The 20,609-nt window shown below is 50.0% G+C and overlaps 1 protein-coding gene across 3 annotated transcripts; it reads left to right on the top strand.

Annotated features, from left to right (window-relative positions):
* The first annotated feature begins 10 nt into the window (after window positions 1-10).
* TVP23C (trans-golgi network vesicle protein 23 homolog C) lies at window positions 11-7,100 on the top strand. Of its 3 annotated transcripts, none has more exons than XM_055796714.1 (7): window positions 12-193; window positions 1,395-1,477; window positions 2,346-2,490; window positions 2,963-3,052; window positions 4,337-4,468; window positions 4,556-4,684; window positions 5,653-7,100. In XM_055796714.1, the coding sequence occupies exons 3-7, from the start codon at window positions 2,443-2,445 to the stop codon at window positions 5,683-5,685; spliced, it is 432 nt and encodes a 143-aa protein (XP_055652689.1). In that variant the 5' UTR covers window positions 12-193; window positions 1,395-1,477; window positions 2,346-2,442; the 3' UTR covers window positions 5,686-7,100. The 3 variants fall into 3 exon arrangements, with proteins under 3 accessions (XP_055652690.1, XP_055652689.1, XP_055652688.1); XM_055796713.1 differs by lacking the exon at window positions 12-193 and adding an exon at window positions 546-657; XM_055796715.1 differs by lacking the exon at window positions 2,346-2,490 and having other exon boundaries at window positions 11-193.
* The last annotated feature ends 13,509 nt before the right edge of the window (window positions 7,101-20,609 follow it).

The raw sequence follows: 20,609 nt of genomic DNA, 5'->3' as shown, positions 1-20,609 counted from the left end.
GAGCACAGACTTGGTGAGCTACTCGGGAAGGGGCCCAGTGAAGTGAGAGCTGGGTGGTGTGTACAGGCAGCTTTTGCAGAAGGTACCAGCCTGTGTCAGTCAACACAGACACCCACCAGCCCTGCGTGAATGATGGTGGTGGCTAAAAACCTGAAACCTGGCTTGGTACCGTGCTCTTCGCCGTGTTTCTCAGGTACGTTACGGATCAGGAAAGGTGAGGCTCTAGAAAAGCCATTTTTCCTCTGAAAGCTGTCCCTCTGGCCGACTCCCCTCGGCATAGAGTCTGGGTGTAACGTGTTCCTGCTCCACGGCGCTGCCGTGGCTCACGCAGCGTCCCCGTGGGCCCGCCTGGCTCCCGAGTGCCGGAGCCTCTTCCCCGAGGACGAGCGCCCATCCCAGAGGCCGGTCCACAGAGAGCTGCGGGCCCGGGCCCTGCCCCGTGGGGAGCCCCAGCGGGGCCGCCTCCCGCTCCCCTCCGGGCCCGGCCCCTCAGCAGCCGCCAACGGCCTCAGCGCCGCCCTGTGACGTCACCGCTACGGCAGGCGAGAGGGGCGCGGCAGCGCGCATGCGTGCGGGGCGGGGCGTGTCGCGATTGGCCCGCGGCCGTGACGTGGCGCGGCAGGCGGAAGTGAGGGGGCCGCGGCCATGTTACGGCAGGTGAGGCGGCCCCCGCCGGGAGGGGTCAGGGGGCAGCGCGGGGGGCCTGCGGCCGCCGCACCGGGGGAGCGGGGACGGTAGGTGCTGCCGGCTGCTATCGGCCCGCAGCCCCGGGGCTGCCCGCTGGAGCCCCCAAGCGCTGGGAACCGCTCCCGAATCGGTTAAACACCCGGGGGAGGTGTTGGGGGCCGGGGCAGGTGGGTGTTGTGGCGGGGAAGGCCTCTGGGGCAGGGCCGGGCTCAGGGGAGACGTTCCTTGGGTGAGGGTTGGAGTCACGTAAGGCCTGCGACAGAGACCGGCCTGCCTGTGACAGTGATAATTCTGTTCCCGTCGCCAGTATCTGCACTGAGATTGGGGTGTGCGTGCGTGTCTGTCTGTGCGTGCGTGTCTGTCTGTGTGCGCGTTGCCTGATTTAGGAACAGCTTTTGTGGCAGGTAATGGGTTCTCTGGGAGGAACGATGAGTAAAGCACCCGAGGCAAGGCTGTGCGGTTAACTGCCGGGGTGCAGCAAGGATCCTTGGACTCACGGTGTGAGTTTATGTAGTTTTGAGAAAGCACAAATCAAAACACATTGCATGTTTTGCTTTGTATGTGGTTGAATCTTCACATTCATTCCAAATTTATTTTGATTTTAAAGGGCAGCTGTAACATTCTGGGTAATCAAAAGCGTCACTGCTTGAAGTTGGAAGTGGATTATGTTTTCTCATGTAGCTTTTTGCATCTGTTCCCCGCTTTAGGACAGCAGTGATGACATTGAAGATGTGTCTCTCTTTGATGCAGATGATGATGCATCCAGGAGATCAAAAAAGTCAAAAATAAGGTCAGTGGTCATAGAGAGAGTTTCTAGATGAGTTCTGGGCAGAAGCATGAGAAAGAAAGGACTGCCGTATTACATCAAAACATGGAATGGCAAATACCTTCTTTATTTGGAAGTAATGGAGAGTAATTTCTGGGTGACTGGGAGCACCAGTTCCAGAAGCTCAGTTGGAACTTATAGACCTGTGCCTTCATGCTTCTGGGTCCCTCATGTTTAATATGTGTTCGTGTTCCTGCATGAAAGGAATCTACACTGATACGACAACTCTAACAGGAGGTTCTCATCGTGTCAAGCGCTGGTGTGGCCTAGTCTGTTGTCCCTTCCCAGCCTTTGTTCTTTAATACATTTTGTGCTGCCCTGCTGTCTGCCGTGTCCTGGCATAGCTAGCCCAGCCACCTCCTTCTGCCCAAACTCCTGCCCCACAGCAGTGTCCATACCCACGTGCTGTGGTGACCTCAGCTCAGTACTGCGTGTTTCTGACCTGGAAGCTGCAGAAATAAGAAAGAAGGGCAAATCTGCTGTGTTGAGAAATACCATTTTTCCTTCAGAGGTATTTCCTCTGCTAGAATCTTTTTAAACTTACCCCATAAAAACTGTCTTATACTGAACACGAGGTAAAACTCCCTGTCCCCTTCCACCCCAAATTCTGTCTGCATGTGGGATATCACTGCATGTGGAATGTGTCTTCCTTATGATGAGCTTCTAGTCAATTTATTTCCCATATTTTCAGAAGTCATTACACACTGGGTTGATGTTATGATGCTGATCCTTATCCTGTGAGTTGGTGGGAGATCATGTGGCAGTGTCATTTCTCTGAAATTGCTTGGTGTCTTGTCTGAAAGAGCTGTGACTGTACTGTACTTCATTCCAGGCATCCAGTGGCATCATTTTTCCACTTATTCTTCCGAGTCAGTGCGATAGTTGTCTATCTGCTCTGTGAGCTCTTAACTAGCAGCTTTATTGCCTGCATGGTGACTATTATCCTCCTCTTGTCATGTGACTTTTGGGCTGTAAAGGTAAGTTCCTCTTACACTTTTGTTATCTTCGTCTTACTGTATAGGAATAATTGAACAGTGGTATTCATGTCACAAGGAAAGTAACTTCTTCATGCCTTTGCCACAAAATGATACCCCAGATACCCTCAAGTACTGTGATGTATTGCAGAGCGTTATGAAATAACTCTTAAATCTTTGTGTACTTAGTTTCTTTTGAAAATCAAATGGAGGACATGTATATTAAGCTTTCTTTTAGCACAGGCTTTCTTATCAGAGCACTTTGGAATCACCAGAAGTACGCCTCACGGTAAATTAGTGTTGTACTGGACATATTAGGAAATAGATTGTTGTGGACATAAGAGCCTTGTAATCTTGTTTTCCCAAGTGTAAGGCAAATGATCACCATTGACAGTAGCAACCCAAACAGCTGAACCTTGGCAAATGGTTTCTTTTAGCAGAAGATATAAAGCTCATAACTTTTCTTCTATTTCAGAATGTCACAGGGCGACTGATGGTTGGCCTTCGTTGGTGGAACCAGGTGGATGATGATGGTAGAAGTCACTGGATATTTGAAGCCAGGAAGGTATATTTCTTTTTTTTTTTTTTTTTCTTTTCATGGTTTCTGTTTTATGAAACCCCTATTAATTGGCAGTTATGCTTGTGATGATAGATTGCACAAGGTAGACATTTACTTCCAGCCACAGATCTGTAACCATGGGCTTGTTTCATGTAGGCTGCTGAGTGAGCTTTTTTTGTTGTTGAATTGTTTAAAAATTCTCATGATGTATTGATCTGGCTTAATGTAAGTAACTTAAAAGTTCCACATAAAATGCAGTAAAGGTTCTTATGTCACACCGGTAACCTGCAAGTTTTCTGGTGTGGACTTTGGACAGCTGACGTAGGTTTTATCTCCTATAGAAAACTATTGGAAGTAGGAAGAAATGTATAGCATTCATCATGGCTGTTGCTTTGCCTTTGTGTTCATGGTGCCTACTGCTACCTCTTTAGCATCCCATCTGTCAGGCATCTCACAGAATGTCACATGTTTACCCTTTCTATCCTTATCTCTTACCTCTGTATGGAGCTAATGGCATACAAATCTGGAGGGAGGTAAAGATCGTTTCCTTGATCCCATGTGCCCTCTGCGCTGGTGTAGGGACTCGAACTTAAACCTTTCTTCAGCTGAGTTCGTGCACTCACTACAGGCACATTCTTTCTCAAAACTGCTAGTTTAGAAAAGTTAAAACATACTGGGGAAGAGAGAGAGAGGTAGCTGAACTGCTGTAAGTTTACCTGTAAGTTGTTAACCCCAGCCCAGATGTTTTAATTTACAGGAAGAAGTGAGTGTTTGCTTAGGATCTTCTGCTCTGTAAAGACCTTATAAAATCAGTAGTGTGATGTGAATGAGACCTCTGCATGTGTAAAGAAAAAACTACCCTACTTTGATGCCTAAGATTATCAATATTTAGTTCTGCCAGTGCTAGGATTGGTGAAATTCTGGTTGTCTGTGCAGTGGTTTGGAGGTAGAAAGACATTACCTGTTTGGCTCTTTCTAAGCTTTGTAACTGAGCCATGCAGTAAATGTCATGTTGCCCAAACCTCACCTTTTAGCCCCAAGCATTCCAAGAGGATTTGATGCAGCTGCCTCCACACTTTCTGATAGAAAATTGACAAAAGGGTCTCTTGAATGGAAACATCTTCTGTTGCAGAAAGATCTGTGTGATGTAGAAACTGATCTTGAAAGCACCCAGTACTGTTGTGTGGAGGCAAAAACCAGGGGGCTTGCAGATTCTGGACTGTTTTAAATGACAGTGTGATCTATACGATGGAGCAGCCTGTTAATCTCCCATTTCCTTTCTGTTTCTAGGTATCAACGCAAGGGAGTAAAGCCTCATCAGAAGCAGAGTCACGAATTTTCTGGTTAGGTCTAATTACCTGTCCCATGATCTGGGTGATATTTGCTTTCAGCGCTCTCTTTTCTTTCAAAGTGAAATGGCTGGTGAGTTGACTCCCTCAATCAGTAATAGATCTTGCATGTTACAAGTAAGGCAGTGCAAATTAGTGACTTTACTTTCTTGTGTCTTAGGCAGTGGTGGTGATGGGAGTGGTGCTTCAGGGAGCCAACCTTTATGGTTATATCAGGTGTAAAGTTGGCAGTAGAAAGAACTTGACGAGCATGGCCACCAGCTATCTTGGAAAGCAGTTCTTGCGGCAGGTAAGATTCCCAGGGTTTTGGAAACCCTCCGGTTATACTCCTTTCTGTCCATAATCTTCTTTCCTGCCTAGACATGAAAGGAAAAACTGAAAAAGTTGTTATTTAGAGTTCTGCAGTGGGACCCTTCACACCTTACATCCTTGTGAATTTGAGGCTCTTTAAGTCACAGAGTAACTTGCCAATTATTAGCATCAAGTCCCATTTGCAGTGTCTTGTGAGCTCGTATTATTTGCTGGTGCCGTGGACAAGTGCCAGAGAAGTTACTGGGATATGGTTGGTGTATTGGAAATAGGGAACACGGTGAATGTGGTCACAGAATGAAATAGCTTTTGGTAAACTCTGCTCTTGGATAACACATTGTTAAATTACTCCTTTCGTCACACTGCTTCCTCTTCAGATTGTGCTAGCCACAAAACCACGCATCTGGAGGGATGTTGCCTTGGTCCTTGTGTGTCAGTGCACGGCTGCAGCGTGCATAGCTCTTAGCCAAAAGGGCTGCCACTGCCTCTTGCATTTTTCTCACTTCCAGCCAGCTCTTCTCGACAGTCCTTTTCTGCTCCATCACTGGGTTTTCTTTCTTCCATAGGTCCCTGCAGCAGGAGGCACAGCCCTCCTTCCTTCTGCTTCCAGGCTGTCATTTAGCTTTTGCTTTTACTGAGTTTCTTGATGGTGTTACACAGACAGCTCGGGGGGCAGGTGGTTTGGCTGCCACAGGTTCACAAATGCTCACTGGAAGCTCAAACACTGATAAACCTTTCTTGACTATCTGCTGCGATTGTCCTCCTCTGTGGCTTGCTTTGCTTCTGAATGCTTTTACCACTGCAGTGGTTAACCAGAGGCCCAGACCAGTCTTGACCTCTGGCAGAAACGAATGTCTTGCCCAAGAATCATGGCAGTGAGTCACACAGTTTTCTGATACTCCTTTTATTTATTTTTTTTTTTTTTTTTTTTTCTTCTTCCTTCTGTAGACTGTGGCTAAAGAGGACCAAACAGCATCCTGAGTGGTGGAAGCCTCAAGACAGACTTGATTCACAGTAGGGAACGACGGAGAATGTTGCTCTGACCATGAGATTTGGGAGCTGCATACATGAAGTGTGAATTAAAAGAAGTAAATAAATTGTGCAAGACTTCAGGTTAACACTCCTAGCAACTTATATTCGATTTTCTACTAGCAGTTTGTGTTTAAGTCCTTTCTTTAGTTTGATTAATTAGAATTAATTTGCCTAAACTTCAAACTAAAAAATATCCTAGGTGGCTATCATACAGGTTTAAAACTACTGGATGAATTAAGAGAAAATTGCTGGACATCCTTCTTCAGAAAAACCATGCACAAGCTGAGCCTTCTTTCACCAAGAATTTCCCAACTCTTCCAGCAGTTGATGCCTCACATAGTTTCAGTTGTGGACGTTGTTGCATTTTGTTCTTGGAGGTTGTTGCTGCTTCTGTTACAGAGTTTAGATAGTGCTCTTTTGGCTCCACATCTCTCTGATTCTGTGACTTGAATGGCACTGAGGTGGGCTCAGTGAAGAACATCTAAAGGAAGTGTTGCTGTTGGCTTAGTGGGAAGATAATTGGAGTCTCATGGAAACTGCAGAAAGTGACTTCTGAGCAGCTCTGGTCTTTTATTTATCTGAAACATTCTTAGAGGTCTCGGTAACATCTTAAACCCCTGGATTTATGGGAAGTCCCTCTGCCACCTGTAGGTCTGTGTCTGTATGGAGAGTGTAGTAAGAGTAAAACCAGTTTCTGGGGAAGGTTGCACACACAGTTTCAGAAACAGAGTGAATCTGGGAGCAGGTGCTGCCTGACTAATGCTGTTGAAGCAATGCCATCTGGTGTCGTGTTGGCGCTGCATTTGGTGCCACGGGTCTTGTCCTCTGGCCAGGAGGGTGTAGGGTGAGTGATCTGCTGTTTCTTCATTGGTCCCTCAGCAGAGGGTCACGGGGAATGCGACCAGCGACCAACAGGGTTTTACGTTTCTTGAATCCATGCAGCATGCTGTCCTTAAGCTGTGCTCCCCCAGGGGTCTGCAGGGTGGAAAAAAAGCCTTTTGTAGGATTGTGAAATGTTGGCTTGCAGTGTGTTCACTTAGGTGGCAAAGTGGTGTGTTTTGTGTGACAAGCTGTATGAAAGGGGTCCGTTCCTTCTTGTCATGTGATTCCTGTTCAAGGCAGATTGTCCTTTCGCAGTGGCAGATGTTGTAAAGTTCAGATGAGGCGTTTTAAATTAAGAATGTGGTTTCTTTTTGAATAATGGGTATTGTAAATTGTGGGATTGCATTAACATGATTCCTCTCCCTGTACTGTAGCAATACTTGGGAGCTGTACATTTGTTTAACTCTTTGGATTGATACCTTCCTTTTGTAAATATGTATTTATAAAATCTTGAAATTAAAATAATGCTTTGTTTAACCAGACCACATATCCCTTCTATGATTCATGGTTGAGCTCTATTTATACACCATGTTCTTGTAATGTAGTTTTAACAGGGATTACTTGTCACGTTAAACGGTGCTGTTCAGTGAGCTCCAGCACAGTTTGTTCCACCCAGGGGCTTTCAATGGTTTTCCCTGTGCAAATGCTTTCTTCTTAAGGATGCTGGAGCTATTATCACGCAGAGCTGGAGTAATTGTCACCCTGTGAGGCTCAGCTGGAGTGGCTAAGGTGCTGCTTCTGAGGGCACTGGTAGGGCCCCTCTGTCCTGTTCCTGGCTCGCCCCTGGCAGGTGGCAGTGTGCTACCATAAATGCTCATGCCACGTGTGGCGGGAGCTTCTAGTCCTCATTTACATGGAAGGGATGATTTATTTCTGAGAAACGAATGTAAACAGGCAAAATGAAACCAATCACTGAAGAGAGGGTGCTTTTGCAGCCACGCGGGCATGAGCAGGTGCAGTATTCGGCCCGTATGGTGCAATGGAATGGGAATCATTTCTGCTCCAGCCCAGGATTCCTGCTGGATGCTGCTGTCGGAGGGATGCCCCTGACTCCAGCACAGCTCCAGCCACGAGGTAGTTATTTTAAAATGTGTTGAAAGTTTTGGACTTAACATTTATTCTCCTGCTGCCAAAGCTCCCCCCAAACTGCTGGAAAATAGAGTGTGCTTTTCTGGAAGTTGCAGTTTATTTAATCAAGGACAGAGACATTTATTAGTATGTACCTTTAAATATAGTCCTCTTTGGCTTATTTTTAGCCTTTTGGCAAGCATTCAGTCTTTTGGCTTCTGAGAAGCTGTCATTTTATTGCATTTCTCCACAGCGTGGATCAGAACCAAATTTCTTATCACTGCTCCGGCTGGGTGTGAGTCTTGTTTGATTTTTACTCACTATGTGCTGGGGTTTCCTGTGAAGCAGGAAGTGGGAGTTGCTGCAGAATGGGGAAATTCTCTGAATGTGCTTTTTTTTGACAAGCCTCAGGAATCCACGCTAAGCCAGTTTTTTGAGGATTAGCTGTGTAATGGTGTCTCCACCCAAGACCTCCACGCCTGGGTGGTGGCTGGACTTTCAGGGTTTACAGAAGCAGAAATATTCCAAGAGCAATAATAAAAAAATACTATTTGCTATAGCCAAGTACGCCTCAGATGTTGCAGGCGCAGCTGAAAGGTGGGCTTGAAATCATCCTGTTTTTACAGGCAGAACCATTTTGAGTCCTTGGAGCTTAGTGTCTTGGGCCAGCGGGGAGTTTGCTTACAGAGCTGGGGACAGAACGGGCCCTGGGGGACATTTGCTTTGGGGTGTGTGATGCCTCATCCTTCCCCTGTGTCCTAGGGATGAACTGCTCTGTTGCTCTTTGGCCACAGCAGGGACCTGTCCCCTCCTGCTGCCACCAACCAGCCTTGGTTTGTCCTTGCCCACTGTGGCACTGCCGCTGTGCAGCCAGCTGGCTGCTGGAATTCCCAGGGAAAGCACCTGCTTTCAGGGACAGAAGCAATCCTTTTTCTGCCTCTGTACTTTAACACCTTACAGTGATGCATCTGGGTATTCTCAAAACACAAAAGCTTTACAGGCAGCTCTGCCCTGTCCAAGGCGCCTCCCCATCCCTCTGTGCTACCCGCTGCCCTGGGAGAAAGCCAAAGGGAAGAGCGAAGGATTGATGCTAAGCGTGCATGGGCAACCTGGCCCTGGGCATTTGGAGCCTGCCAGTCTTTTCCTCTACAAATATCCTGGAGGCTTGCCGGGCCCAGAGGGCTGCAGGGGACTGACTATTGTAGTTGCTTGGCAGAGGCCGTGGTCAGCCCTGCTCACACGGGACAGGACATCCCAGTGGTATTTCCTAAACAAAAAGCTGCACTGACTAATGGGGAGTGACCTTTGGGAAGACCAAAGGGAGCGGCACTGGGGGTGAGGAGGGGGGGTGCTGGCTGAGAACCAGCGCTGCTTCCAGGGCTCCTGGCAGGAAGGCGTTTCATGCTTCCCTCCTGCTTTACTGTGCAAACAGCCTCAATTTGGGAGCAGGAGTCCCGTCCCACCCTGCAAACCCGCAGCAAACCAAGAGCCTCCCTGCTGCCCTGATAAGACAGGCAAAGGGTAGGAAGAAAGGAAACGCTATTTCTGTTTCACTGATAGCAGCATTTTTATACCACAGAGGACATGTGGGTCCATCATTATCTGCCTGTGCGTGCCGAAAGAAACTGGGGGTGTTGAACGCGATTCCAGTTCCTTCCTGTCCTCCCTGGTGCCAGCATGTGGCTCAGGGCAGCTGACAGCGGGGATGTGCTGCACTGGTTTCCACCGCTCAGCCGCAGGCTGCAGCGCTTGGCTGCTTGAATTTCACTCCTGTTTCTCAGTGGGAGGCATCGCCTTTGGGTACTGCTGTGGGAACAGCCTCTTCCTTGGCTGGCAGCAGGTAATCTGCGCTCCCGGCTGTGTCGTGAAGTTGCAAGAATGCTGCTTGGGTCAGACTCAACCCATCAAACCCGAGGTTTGTCTCAAGCAGTAGCTGTTTTCATGTGCCTCACAGCCATGCTTCCAGGAACGCCTTTTGTACCTCCAGAGGTTTGTGGCTCGCTCTGTGTTACCTGAGGGATTTTGCTGCCATGAATTTGACTGATTCCTTTCCGAGCCCACACAGATTTCTAGTGTTTGCAGTGTCCTGCGGCAGAGAGCTCCACAGATTAACATGGGTCGTGGAAAAGTGCTTCACGTCTTGTTTGTGTGGAACCTGCCTCCAACTTAATTTGGTGCCCATCTGGTAAGGGAAGGGAAAGCCAGGTGTGTTCTGTGTCTGCCACTGTACATGACAGAGAGATGCTGGGTTTTGCATTAAACATGGGGTTTGAAATCCCCAGACAGACTTAAACTACTGTTGGGATCCTGCTGGATCAGCTCGCTGGAGATCCAGCATCTCCTGTCTCAAAAGGCACCAGCTCACGCTACAGTGCCAGGAGCATCCTCTAGGACAGGGATTACTGTTTGCCAGGATGTGTCCTGGTAAGGTGACAGTTTTATTTGGGTAAAGATGTCCAGGAGTGGTTTCATGTCTAAGAGGACCTTTCTAAGGAGGCGGTTGAGTAGTTGAACTGCAAAGAGTAGATTTGGGATGTTGGGAGATGTGGGGTTCTTGCCTCTTCCAACTATCTTTGCTTCTTCTCTTACCCCAGTAGGGCTAAGGATGGCTCAGATGCTCTGCAAGGACTGGAGGGTGCTTTGATGCCTGACAGAAAGCGAGACTGTGAGGAGGAGCGAGCAGACCTGAGGCTGAGACGCTATTTTTTTGCATTTACATGTTCTGGTCTAATCCCAGCTCAGTGCCTGCTCCTCTACTGGGGCAAGCAGTGCAAGGATACACATGGTTTTGCAATGATACTCAAGAGAAGCTGACAGGGGTTGTCCCCATTTCTCAAGAAGCATAACAAGGAGCAAAATAACTGCAAGTGCTCCAAGCCTTGCACGAAGTCGGGCTGGGCCAGGGCCGAGCAGTCCTGTTGTGGGGCAGGAGCCAGCCCAGGGGAGGCAGTGGGGCAGCACGAGACAAGACAGGGTGTCTCCTACAGCGGACAGGCTGTGACTTCCCAGGTGTGATGGCAAAGGACAGGAGTGACCCTGGGGTGAGGAGCACCCAGGGACATGGCTGCCAGCCCCTGTGCTGCCCAGCATTCGCAGCGTGAAATGAATCCTGGGGTGACTGCAGGCACCCCATCCCTGCAGCGCTGTCCTCACATGGGTGCCCTGTTTGCACTCGGAATTAGGCACCTCTTTGAGTCTAGACTCAGCTTCCTGGGGGAAGCCTTTTAGCAGGAGGGTTTCCTTACGGCGGCAGGTTCCTGCAGGCTCAGTTGCAAAGCCCTGCTTGCCTGGGGTTGCAATTTTTAACGATGCACTAGTGCAATGAAAGAGCAGGGTCTCTGCTAGGCATCTTCTATGCTGCTGACAAGCAGCATCTCCGGAGGCAGGTCTGTGGGGGCTGTGCACCCCCGGTTCAAATTAACGGAGTAAGTTCATTTTGACTTTCCTAAAGACAGGATGCTACAGTGGACTCTGGGCTTTTAGAGCGTAGTGAAGCATCCAATGAGCAGGTTTTATACCTGCACGTAAAAGCAGAAGGGTTTTACTGTGTTGTCCTGCTTTCTTTCTCTTTATTTATGAAGCCTGCACACTTTAAGTTATAAAGTGTGCCAGAGCAAGCCTGCGATCCCCAGCTGGTGGGTACAGCTTAAATCCCAGAGGTTTCTGGAGCCCCAGAGATGGGCGGAGGACGGTTGGATTTCCCTCTAATGGAGCCTAGGTAGGGAAGCATCTCACTTTCCTAAGGGATATGTAAAGAGAAAAAGGAGACCAGTATTTAAAGCACAGAAAGCAAACCATAGTGTAGTGTAAGGTAGAAGTGGGCAGCAGAGATGATTTTGGGCAGGGAAGCTGTGGGCCACGAGGTATAGGCTGTGGAGCTATAGCCCTCTAAGGTCATGTCGTGCTACTGAATTATTTTTTGCATAGGTGAACTATATCTACTTCACACAGCTGCGTTTGTTCATACTAAAGTGGCTGCTTTGGGTCAGGCCAAAGGTCACTCTAACTCAAAATCCAGTTTATGACCCTGCTTTGTGACGCTGATGCTGAGGAAATGGTGATATAAAATAATAATGCCCCTCTGGCACCTGTGTCAAGTCTGACAGTCTGTGGAGTAGGATCTCAAAGGCTGTATCTGCACTGTAATTTCTAACAGCTATGAACTTGTCCCAGAACTTACTGGCATGTGAACCCTCCCATGGCAATGAAATTAATATAGAAATGACGTGTTCCCAGGGAACCCCTTGGGTGACCTTCCCCAGGTATGAAAACTCCCATTTTATTCTGATCCTTTCTAGGAATTTTTTCACAAACTATTCATTTGTAAATTATCCAATTGACGGCTGTTAATGCCAGATCATCTCATGTCCCAGCTGCTTACTACACATTTCAAAGAGCTTTAATATTTGCCAGGTGGGACTTCCCTTGGCAAAAGCCACACTGATGCTTTTCAGCTATTTCTTCTCTCTGTGAATCCTGGTCTGTAGAAGTCTGAACAGTTTACTCAGTGTAAGCATTGGATTTTCTGGTCTGTTGTTCCCCATATTCTTCCCAGAATCCTTAAAAACCCCTCAGAACCCCTGTGTCACACTTGCCACCTTCCACCCATCTGGCACCAGGAGAAGCAGTCGGTTTGTCTGGGGATTAGTGGCTCAGTCCCTGAGCCCTTTGGACTCCTCCTGGAAACCTCCTTGGCTGCTGAGTTATTCCTCTTCGCGTTGCCAGCTTGTGCAAACCTCCTCTTATTTAGTTCATTTTAGGCGAGTTCTTTAGGTTTTTTTCCTTTTTTTTTTTTCAATCACAAGGCAATGTGTAAACAACTCCATAGTAACCACTGGAGTACATGAGTCATTTAGCTTTTCTGCCAGAGGACATACTCGCTTGCTCTTGCCTACTGTAATGTTTCCAGATTAAAGGAGGCTTTAGTTGTTGAGACAGTTACTCACGGTTTCCTACTGCGTGTACTGATGTTGAGACTGGCACTTTTTGATGGTTTGTATGATTTCTCCCCCATCAGACAGATCCCTACCCCTGCGGGACCTTCCATGCTTGTTGTCTGTCCCCTCAGCTGTAAGGTTTAAAACTCCATATACGTTTCTTTTAACTAGTAGCTGGATTATATTTTGCTTTTGTTGGAGCCCTCCCTCACATCTGGACCCTGTTTCGGAAGGAATTTGAGTAGCGCACCAGAACTGCCTCTGGTCTCAGGAACTTCTACACCTACCTCCCAGGATCCAAGTGCCCGCCAGGCTGGAGGTGCCCAAACCCACCTGCGGGCAGAAGTCCCGACCCAAAACCTCACCTAAAATCTCTTCAGATGAATTAAAAACTAAACATGCTTTTGCACAGCTCTTGGGTATGTCAGCCCTTGATTCCTCATGTTTTAAATGGCAGGATTGTGCCCAGAGGTTTGGGTTAATTAGGATCTGGACTGGAGAGAGGAGGGGATGGGGACTTCGCTTGGATCCTGCACCATCCCCAGCTCAGAGACCCAACCTCATAGGTGGGAGCTGGCGGGTAGCTGAGGGACAGGACAGCAGCATGGATCTGGTTGCAGGGTGGGGGATCTGGCACCGGCACCTTCATCAGGCATCAGGAGCCACGCACGGGTTGATCCCCTGGAGCTCTTCTGCAGCTGCTGCGAGCGGGACACCCCAAATCCCGCTGCTCCCAGCTGCTGCAAGAGTGGGACACCCCAAATCCTGCTGCTCCCAGCTGCTGCAAGAGCGACCGCAGCAGGAGGAGAGGGAAAGGCAGCATCTCTTAACAGCCCAGTGGGATTTTTCTCTGTCTGTGGCAGGGTGGGGAGCGCAGCATCCCCTGGTGCTACCAAACTGGGCAGCCTTTAGGGGACATCTAGGGGACACTAAACCAGCCTTTTCATTAGCACCTGGCCAGTGATCCCCTGGGCAAAACCTTTTAATCCCTCACGGCCCTTGTGTTTTAAGGACAGCATCAGCAAACATCTGGAGTGGCACCGCTGGGCTGATCCTGCCGTCGGGTCCCTCCAGCCCAGACAGCTTCAGTGTGGTGCAGACTTCATCCATCTCCCATCTAAACTCGTACGGCGGCAGAGGGAGCTCTCATGCTTTTTTTTCCTTTTAATTAATTATATAAATTTTACCCCCCAAAAATAGAGCAAACAAAGTTTTCTGGAAGGTCTTGTTGGAAACGCCTCCGAGGATCAATCCTGCGATGTGAGAAGCGCCAGGAGCAACCTGCCAGCCCAGCACATCCCGTGCGAGTGTGGGACTGCAGCGGGAAGGGTGTCACCTCCCCAGGCGTCACCCCTGGCCGTGGCTGCCCGTCCTCTGCACCTCACAGAGGGGTGACAAAGAGGAAAACAATAGCCAAACCCACCTCTCCTTCCATTAGTGGTCCCCCTGAGCTTGCTGGGGATATAATGGGAACAGGATTTCATCACCCTGATGTTACAGGGTGGTGTGAGCAACCACTCGAGTTGGAAAAAGTAAGTAAAAACCAAATTTATTCCCAGCTGCATGTGTGTGTGTGTAACCGGCTGACTGGGTTGCCTCCTCAAGCAGACCTGGCACCGTACCGATTTTGGGGAATAAACTCTGATTTAAATAAATGCTTCCCTAGCAATCGCCCTAGGAGGCGATTCAGCCCTGCACCCAGCAGCAGGTGCTTGTGTGTCGGGGGGCACATCGCACCCCGCTGCACCCCCGTGGGTCCAGCACCCCTCCCTGGGGCACAGGCTTGCTGTTCCTTGAGTGTGCACTGGGTTTGGGGTGTAGGCACGGACATCCCTGCCAGCCCCTGCTCCTGGTTTGTTAGCTGGGAGCATAGCCCCTTGCTCCTCACCCTGGAGATCATCCTATTTTTAAGTATCTTGGTGGGGATTTGAGTTGGGAGTCCCTAAAGCTGAGCAGAGCTGCTCCACATCCACCAGGGTTCAGCATTCTGGCACCCACCAAGGTTAGCCCAGATAAACCCTCTTGGCTTAGTTTTGCTCCCAGAAACCAGAAGGGAATTTTAGCATCAGTTTTAATGAGAGCTGCCAGGTTTAATTGCTGGACAACGCAATAAAAATCACATCTACTGCTTCCAGGCTCAGCCACCTATCGTCAGTGCTTTGAAGCAGCAGCTAAATGCTTTCCCTGCCGTTAAAATGATGACATTTTGGGATGACAGGACAACCTGGCACCAGTGGCTGCCAGGTCACAGCCCCCAGACCAGGAAAGTGCAGCAGCATCATGTGGGTGCACTTAACCTGGTCCAGTACAAAGCAAAACAGATCAACCCCCATCTCTTTTGTGGTTGTGGTTGATTCAGCTTTATTTCACGTGGGTGGTGATGGGGAAGGTGGTCCCATGGTCCGTGAAAGGGCGGTGATGAGTGATGGTGAAGAGCCAGGGCAGCATCTCATCTCTCACAGCCCATGCCATGTGTCAGTTCCTTGCTGTGGTGATCCTGCGGGGTGCAATGCTGCTCCCCAACACATCTGTCCCATTTCAGTGGCTTTCCTCAGCTAACAACATTGGGGCTGTGGCGCCTTTTTGCAGCACAGCCCTGAGCCCAGGTTCCCAGAGCCTTTGGGAAGGTCCTTGGGAAGGACCCAGCTCCCTCAGGTCCTTCCAAGCCTCCCGCTCACAGCACTGGGTCTGGCTGGTTTTGGTGGTGGTGGGTGAGGAAAATGTCACCTGCTCAGTGACATTTCAGTGCAGAGTCACACATTCAAATCTGCCAGCACTCATCAGGTCTGCATATCCCCCTGCCACAGTCGGTTCCTACCCATCCATCGATTCCCAAATCCATCATGACCTGGTTTTGCGGTTGCTCCTCACTCCTCATGCTTCAGGCAAACAGTTTGGTCCCGCTACTCGGGTGGTCTCACCAAGAGACATCAAATACAAACTTCCCCAGTGTAATTTTTGGCAACATCAAAGTTTCTGGCTTCAGATATATCAACAGGACTTGTCATTGCTTTCCCCTGCCCTCACTCTCACAACACCTTGAAGGGCTCTGACTTGATTTTAGGACATCCACAAAACAACCAACCTGTTATCCAGGTCTGGGATTTCATTTTCGCAAGGTGAGACAGCAGTCTGGCCTCACCCAGCTGACATCCCCATCCCTGCAGAGCTCTGCAGCACCCTCATCCTCACCCTCACCCTCATCCTCATCCTCCACCAGCCTGGCAAACACCATGACCCATGCATGTCCTGTGGCTGCTGCTCTCCCAGGTCTCTCTCCAGATGTGGGGCCGCACGTTGGGGGGTGGGGCTGTGTGTAACGCAGGGGTTGGGCTCTGTGGGGTTTAGGGGTTTATATTTCTCTTAAAAGTAGCGAGAAATTATTTCCTCTCCCCTGTGCCCTGTTGCTATCACTACACGTGAGTGACTGTGGATACCAGCACTGATTAAAAAAGTGGTACCCTGCCCTCCCCCACCACTACAGCAATGAGGGTGAACCCCAGATTCTTGGTCTTCAGCCCCAAGTTTGAGGTCTTTTTTTTTTTTTTTTAGCAGGTGTGACACGACATTAGAGGACTTTGCAAGCTTTCCATCCCATTTATGTCAGCACCATGGGCAGCTTGGTGGCCTTGCTGAGCACTAACGATACTGGCTGTTGGCACTGATGTTTCGTGGAGCCTTGGGGATGGGACTGGAGCCACCCAGGAGCCGTGGCAGGCGAGCAGGGAAGGAGCTGCAATCTCTGGGCTGGGCTGATGGACTTGCTGCCGTAGATCTAAGGTGGCTGGAGAGGAGCCTGGGACCTTCTCTGTCCAGGATCCCTGTGTGCTGGGGTCCCCGCCCTCATGTCTGCACCAGCACCTTGACCACCAGGTGATGAGCATCAGGGACAGCCCCCAGCTTACAGCTGCTTGAGCTGCTGCAGGCACTGAGGTGGGAACTGCAGAGGAGGCTGAGTCCTGGAGCTCGGTGGACACGTCCCACAGGACAGCCTGCAGGGCCATGGGACAGCACTGGCTGAAGAAAGGGAATTAATTCCCTCCTCAAAGCTAAAGGAAGGCTGTCCTGTGCCCAGGTTTTCAGTGCTTCTAGGTGCTGTGGTAATGCCTACCAGCCCCAGCCCTGTACCATGCGTGTGGGCACCCCACAGGCACTGGAAGATGGCTCAGAGAAGAAAGCGGTTCTTGATTACTTGGACAGGAGGAAGGAGCTCTGCAAGGACCGCAGTTCATGGGACTTTCTTTTTGCAATATTGGTTTGTATCCTCATCAAAAATTCTGACTTGCTTTCTCCAGGGTTCTTGTTCTTGGAAACAGGTGACTTCATGGCTCGACGAGAACCGGGGGGGCTTTCTCTCTAGAACTGACAATGACTGGAGAGCCCAGGCATGTCCCCCCTGCCTGCCTCCTCCAAAACACACGGCAGCAGCAGGTATTCTCTGCTCGCAGCCTGGTGAGGGAGTCGTGCAGCGGCCAGTTACCCAGCCTTTTACCCTCAGCTGAGTGAGATCCTTTCATACAGGCAAATCGGAGCCCTGTGCCAGAGTCAAACACACCACGGTACTGAGCCCTTGAAATCAAAAGTGTCTCGCGCATAAAACTCACCTAGCTGAACTATAAATCAGGCCTCTGCTTCCAGGCAAACCAAGCTTGCATACTTAACGATCCTTGCTTAATCACTTTGTGTTAAGGACATCTTAAAATGAACGGACTCAAGTTTAAAAATCCATTAAAAACGAGAGCCCAAATGACTAAGGGAGGCTCTTATATCTGCATCCAAGTTTGCAAGCGAATATGGGCATTTGTAGGAAGAGCAGTCATCCTCCAAATATTTATGAAAAAAAAAAAAAAGCAAAAAAAAAAAAGTCCAGGCAGGGAATGACTAATGGGAATGGGCAGGAACAGGCTGATCCGTGGAAGTGCTCGAGCGAGGAGCCTGCAAGGAGTTGGGTTGTAGCTGCCTGGCGGTACCTTGACCTATGCAAATCTTGTTGGGTGAAGGCAGATTTCTTTGGAAATAAAAATTTCCCTGCTTTCTGATGGCCCTCTGCCGACAGAAGACCTCAAAGAGGAAATCGTGCAGCAGCGCAGCAGTGCTTTGGTTCAAAGGGTTTGTGCTGGGCTGAGGAACATGACAGTCAGTGGGGTTGCAAACGGAGGGTGCCCTCTGCTTCTAAAACAGCAAGTCTACCTTTTTTCTCCTGCTGAGAAAGTCCTTGTAAAATCTTGGCCATGCTCAGGACAGTCCTGCAGCAGTAAGCAGGAGAAATTCAACGTTCTGCACTTTCTCCGCAGCAGGTGTTCAGGGCCTGGGATCTCCATGGGGTTTGGGGATGGGGGAGCCGGCACCCCAGGGCAGGCACAAGCAGAGCACATCTGACCCCATTCCTCCTTGAGAGCAGGAGAGGGAGATTTCATGGCAGAGCAGTGCAACGCACCTGCGGCTAACCTGGCGGCTGCAAAGCTCTTGATGTACCGATGCACGGGAGGGACGTGCACCCATTCCAAATGCAGATACCCTTCGCAGGCAGCGCTTGGGTGAACCCGCTGGTGGCAGAGGGCAGGGCTGCCCAGCGGTTTGCTGTGTCCCGTGTGCGCACCGTGCCCGCGCAGGGTGTGCCAAGCACCAGCCGCGGTAACCAGCTGCCCCGCTCCAGCACCGGCTCAGCCCTGTGCTCACTCCCCTCCCTGCGCACGTGTCCACCCGGCTGGGGCTCGCTTCGGATGTAATTGCTCCCAGGGAAAGGTGGCTTGGGGATAGATCCACATCTCTGTCTTGGATGCTGAGGTTTGGAAGGTGGAGCACACATCGTCCAGGGGATATGTGCCCATCTGGGGCCTGGGGAGCCAGGCAGAGGGCACCCCACAGAACAGGGCTCTGGTGCTACGACCCCCCGCCCCAGCAGGAGCTTCCTGGCAGTGTGCAGACCCTTGCGCCACTTGCAAAAGCCACTTTATCCATCCTCTCCTGGCTGTTGTGGCAACTGTAATACCCGATGCCTGTGGGCAGATACCCTCAGGCATGTGAGGACACAGCAAGAGCCCTGAACACACCAGGACAGGGAAGCCCAAGCAAATGGCACCAGTGTCCACACAGCACCTGCCGCCCAGGTGCCTGGTGTTGGACACACACGGATGCACAGAGGCACAACCGGGCACTAAAAAGCATCCAGCGTGGATCATGGCTGGGGTTCAGGGCGTGCACCCTGCATCCAACACAGCCCCCCAGCCTCGAGGTGCACTCACATGCGTGCACACATACATGTGCACACACACACGTGTTCTTCACAGCAGTACAGTTATTTTTTTGCTTGGCCATGGCTGCTGTGAATTTTTGAACCAAAGGCAAGGTCTGGGCTTTGGGCTGTCAGCGGATCCTCGGGGAGGTCTGACAGCCTCCAGCTGCAGAGATGAGCTCAGCACCAGCTGGGCCGAGTGACTTTCCACCTTTTGCAAGCCCTGGAAGTTGGGATGGAGGTTGCTGCTGTTCTTATCAGGCAGCTTCTTAACATCAAATAACCTCCACTCCATTCCTCGCCTGCTCAGCCCCTTGGGTTCTGCCAGGTGAGAGGGGTTTTGTGGCCATGCCCATGCAGCTCTCGTGGATTTGGTACAGATTTCATGGAAATTTGAACTTCAGTGACTGCTTAACTTTAGCTCAGTGATACCCAAAGGTCAGGAGGCAGCAGGATCTTATAAGCCCCAGCTGGGGTGGATAATTGCAGTGCGCAGGCACAGCCACCTCTGCCTCCTGAGCATCCTCCTGCTAGCCTGGGAGCACCCTCAGACCCAGATGTGAACTCTGCAGCTCAGGTCTCTCCTAGTCTAAATATGTATTCGAAGGAAATTCCAGCTCAGACCCCTCCTGGCAAAGCTCTGTGGCTCTGCTCTTGTGGTTTGAGTACACGGGACCTCTGACATACAGCTGCAAGTATCTCATAGTTACACAAGAGGAAGCAGCACAGCTAATGTGCATGGGAATTATCCCATGTTCTAAAACTTTGCCGGGCCTGGAAGCCATCTGTATGACCCTTCCCGGGGTTGGAGGTGAGACATTCCATTTTTCCTGTGTCATTCGGAATAAAAAGCAAAATATTGGCTGGTGATTGCTGCCTTGTGAGACGCTAAGTACATGCATCAGGGCGCTGCGAGCTATTTTCTTTAAAGATGATTTAGCGATGCAAAAGTGTGTCCAGTGAGCAGCCGCTGAGTCCTGCAGACACATGGCTGGGGGGGATGTGTCACAGTCCTTCAAGGAAAGGGCAAAAGAAAATGAGCACAACTGAAGGGTTGAATCCTTGCAAGTCTGTAGGACACAGCAGCTGCAAGGGGAAATAGTAATGATCTCAGTGTCTGGAGAGAATTTAAAATGCGGGACATGGATAGAAAACTGCCAAAGCAGCGGCTGGATGCCAGTAAACTGCAGCAAAGATGTGCAATTTATTACAATTCATGACATACATTCGCTGGTGGTGGAACAGTATCAGTCATTAGCAACCAGAGTGGCAAATTTTAGTAATTTGATTTAAACCAACCCCTGACAGGTGAAGTCAAGCCCGCCTAATTTTGACCCCATGGACCACCCATGAGCATCTCTCGGGACACCCACCCACGCAGGACACCCAAGGAACCACAGCAACCCAGGAGCACTCTGCAGATGGGTTTGAGACATCCAACTTGAAGTGTGACAAATCGCCTCCCAGAGCCTGTTTCTCCCCAGTTAGAATAGAATTGAATCTTGCTTTTAACATTTAATTACTTGAGACAGAGCTGTGCGTCTCAGAGCTGCACCTCCCCTTCCCATCAACACAGGTGCATGCTGTGGATGTGCCGATAAACCACGGCACGTCCTGACCTTCCAGGAAAGGTCCTGCCTGTGCTCCCTGTGGTGGGCTCTTTGGGGGAAGACCTGGCTGGATGCATAGTTCCACGATAAGAAAGGTCATCGCGGGCTTGTGGTGTTGGACCAGTAGCGAAAACCTTGAGC

This window comes from Falco peregrinus, chromosome 2 (genome assembly GCF_023634155.1).
Source record: "Falco peregrinus isolate bFalPer1 chromosome 2, bFalPer1.pri, whole genome shotgun sequence".
Lineage (NCBI taxonomy): Eukaryota > Metazoa > Chordata > Aves > Falconiformes > Falconidae > Falco > Falco peregrinus.
Note: the sequence above shows the minus strand (reverse complement) of the source record. Positions and strands in the feature narration are given on the sequence as shown.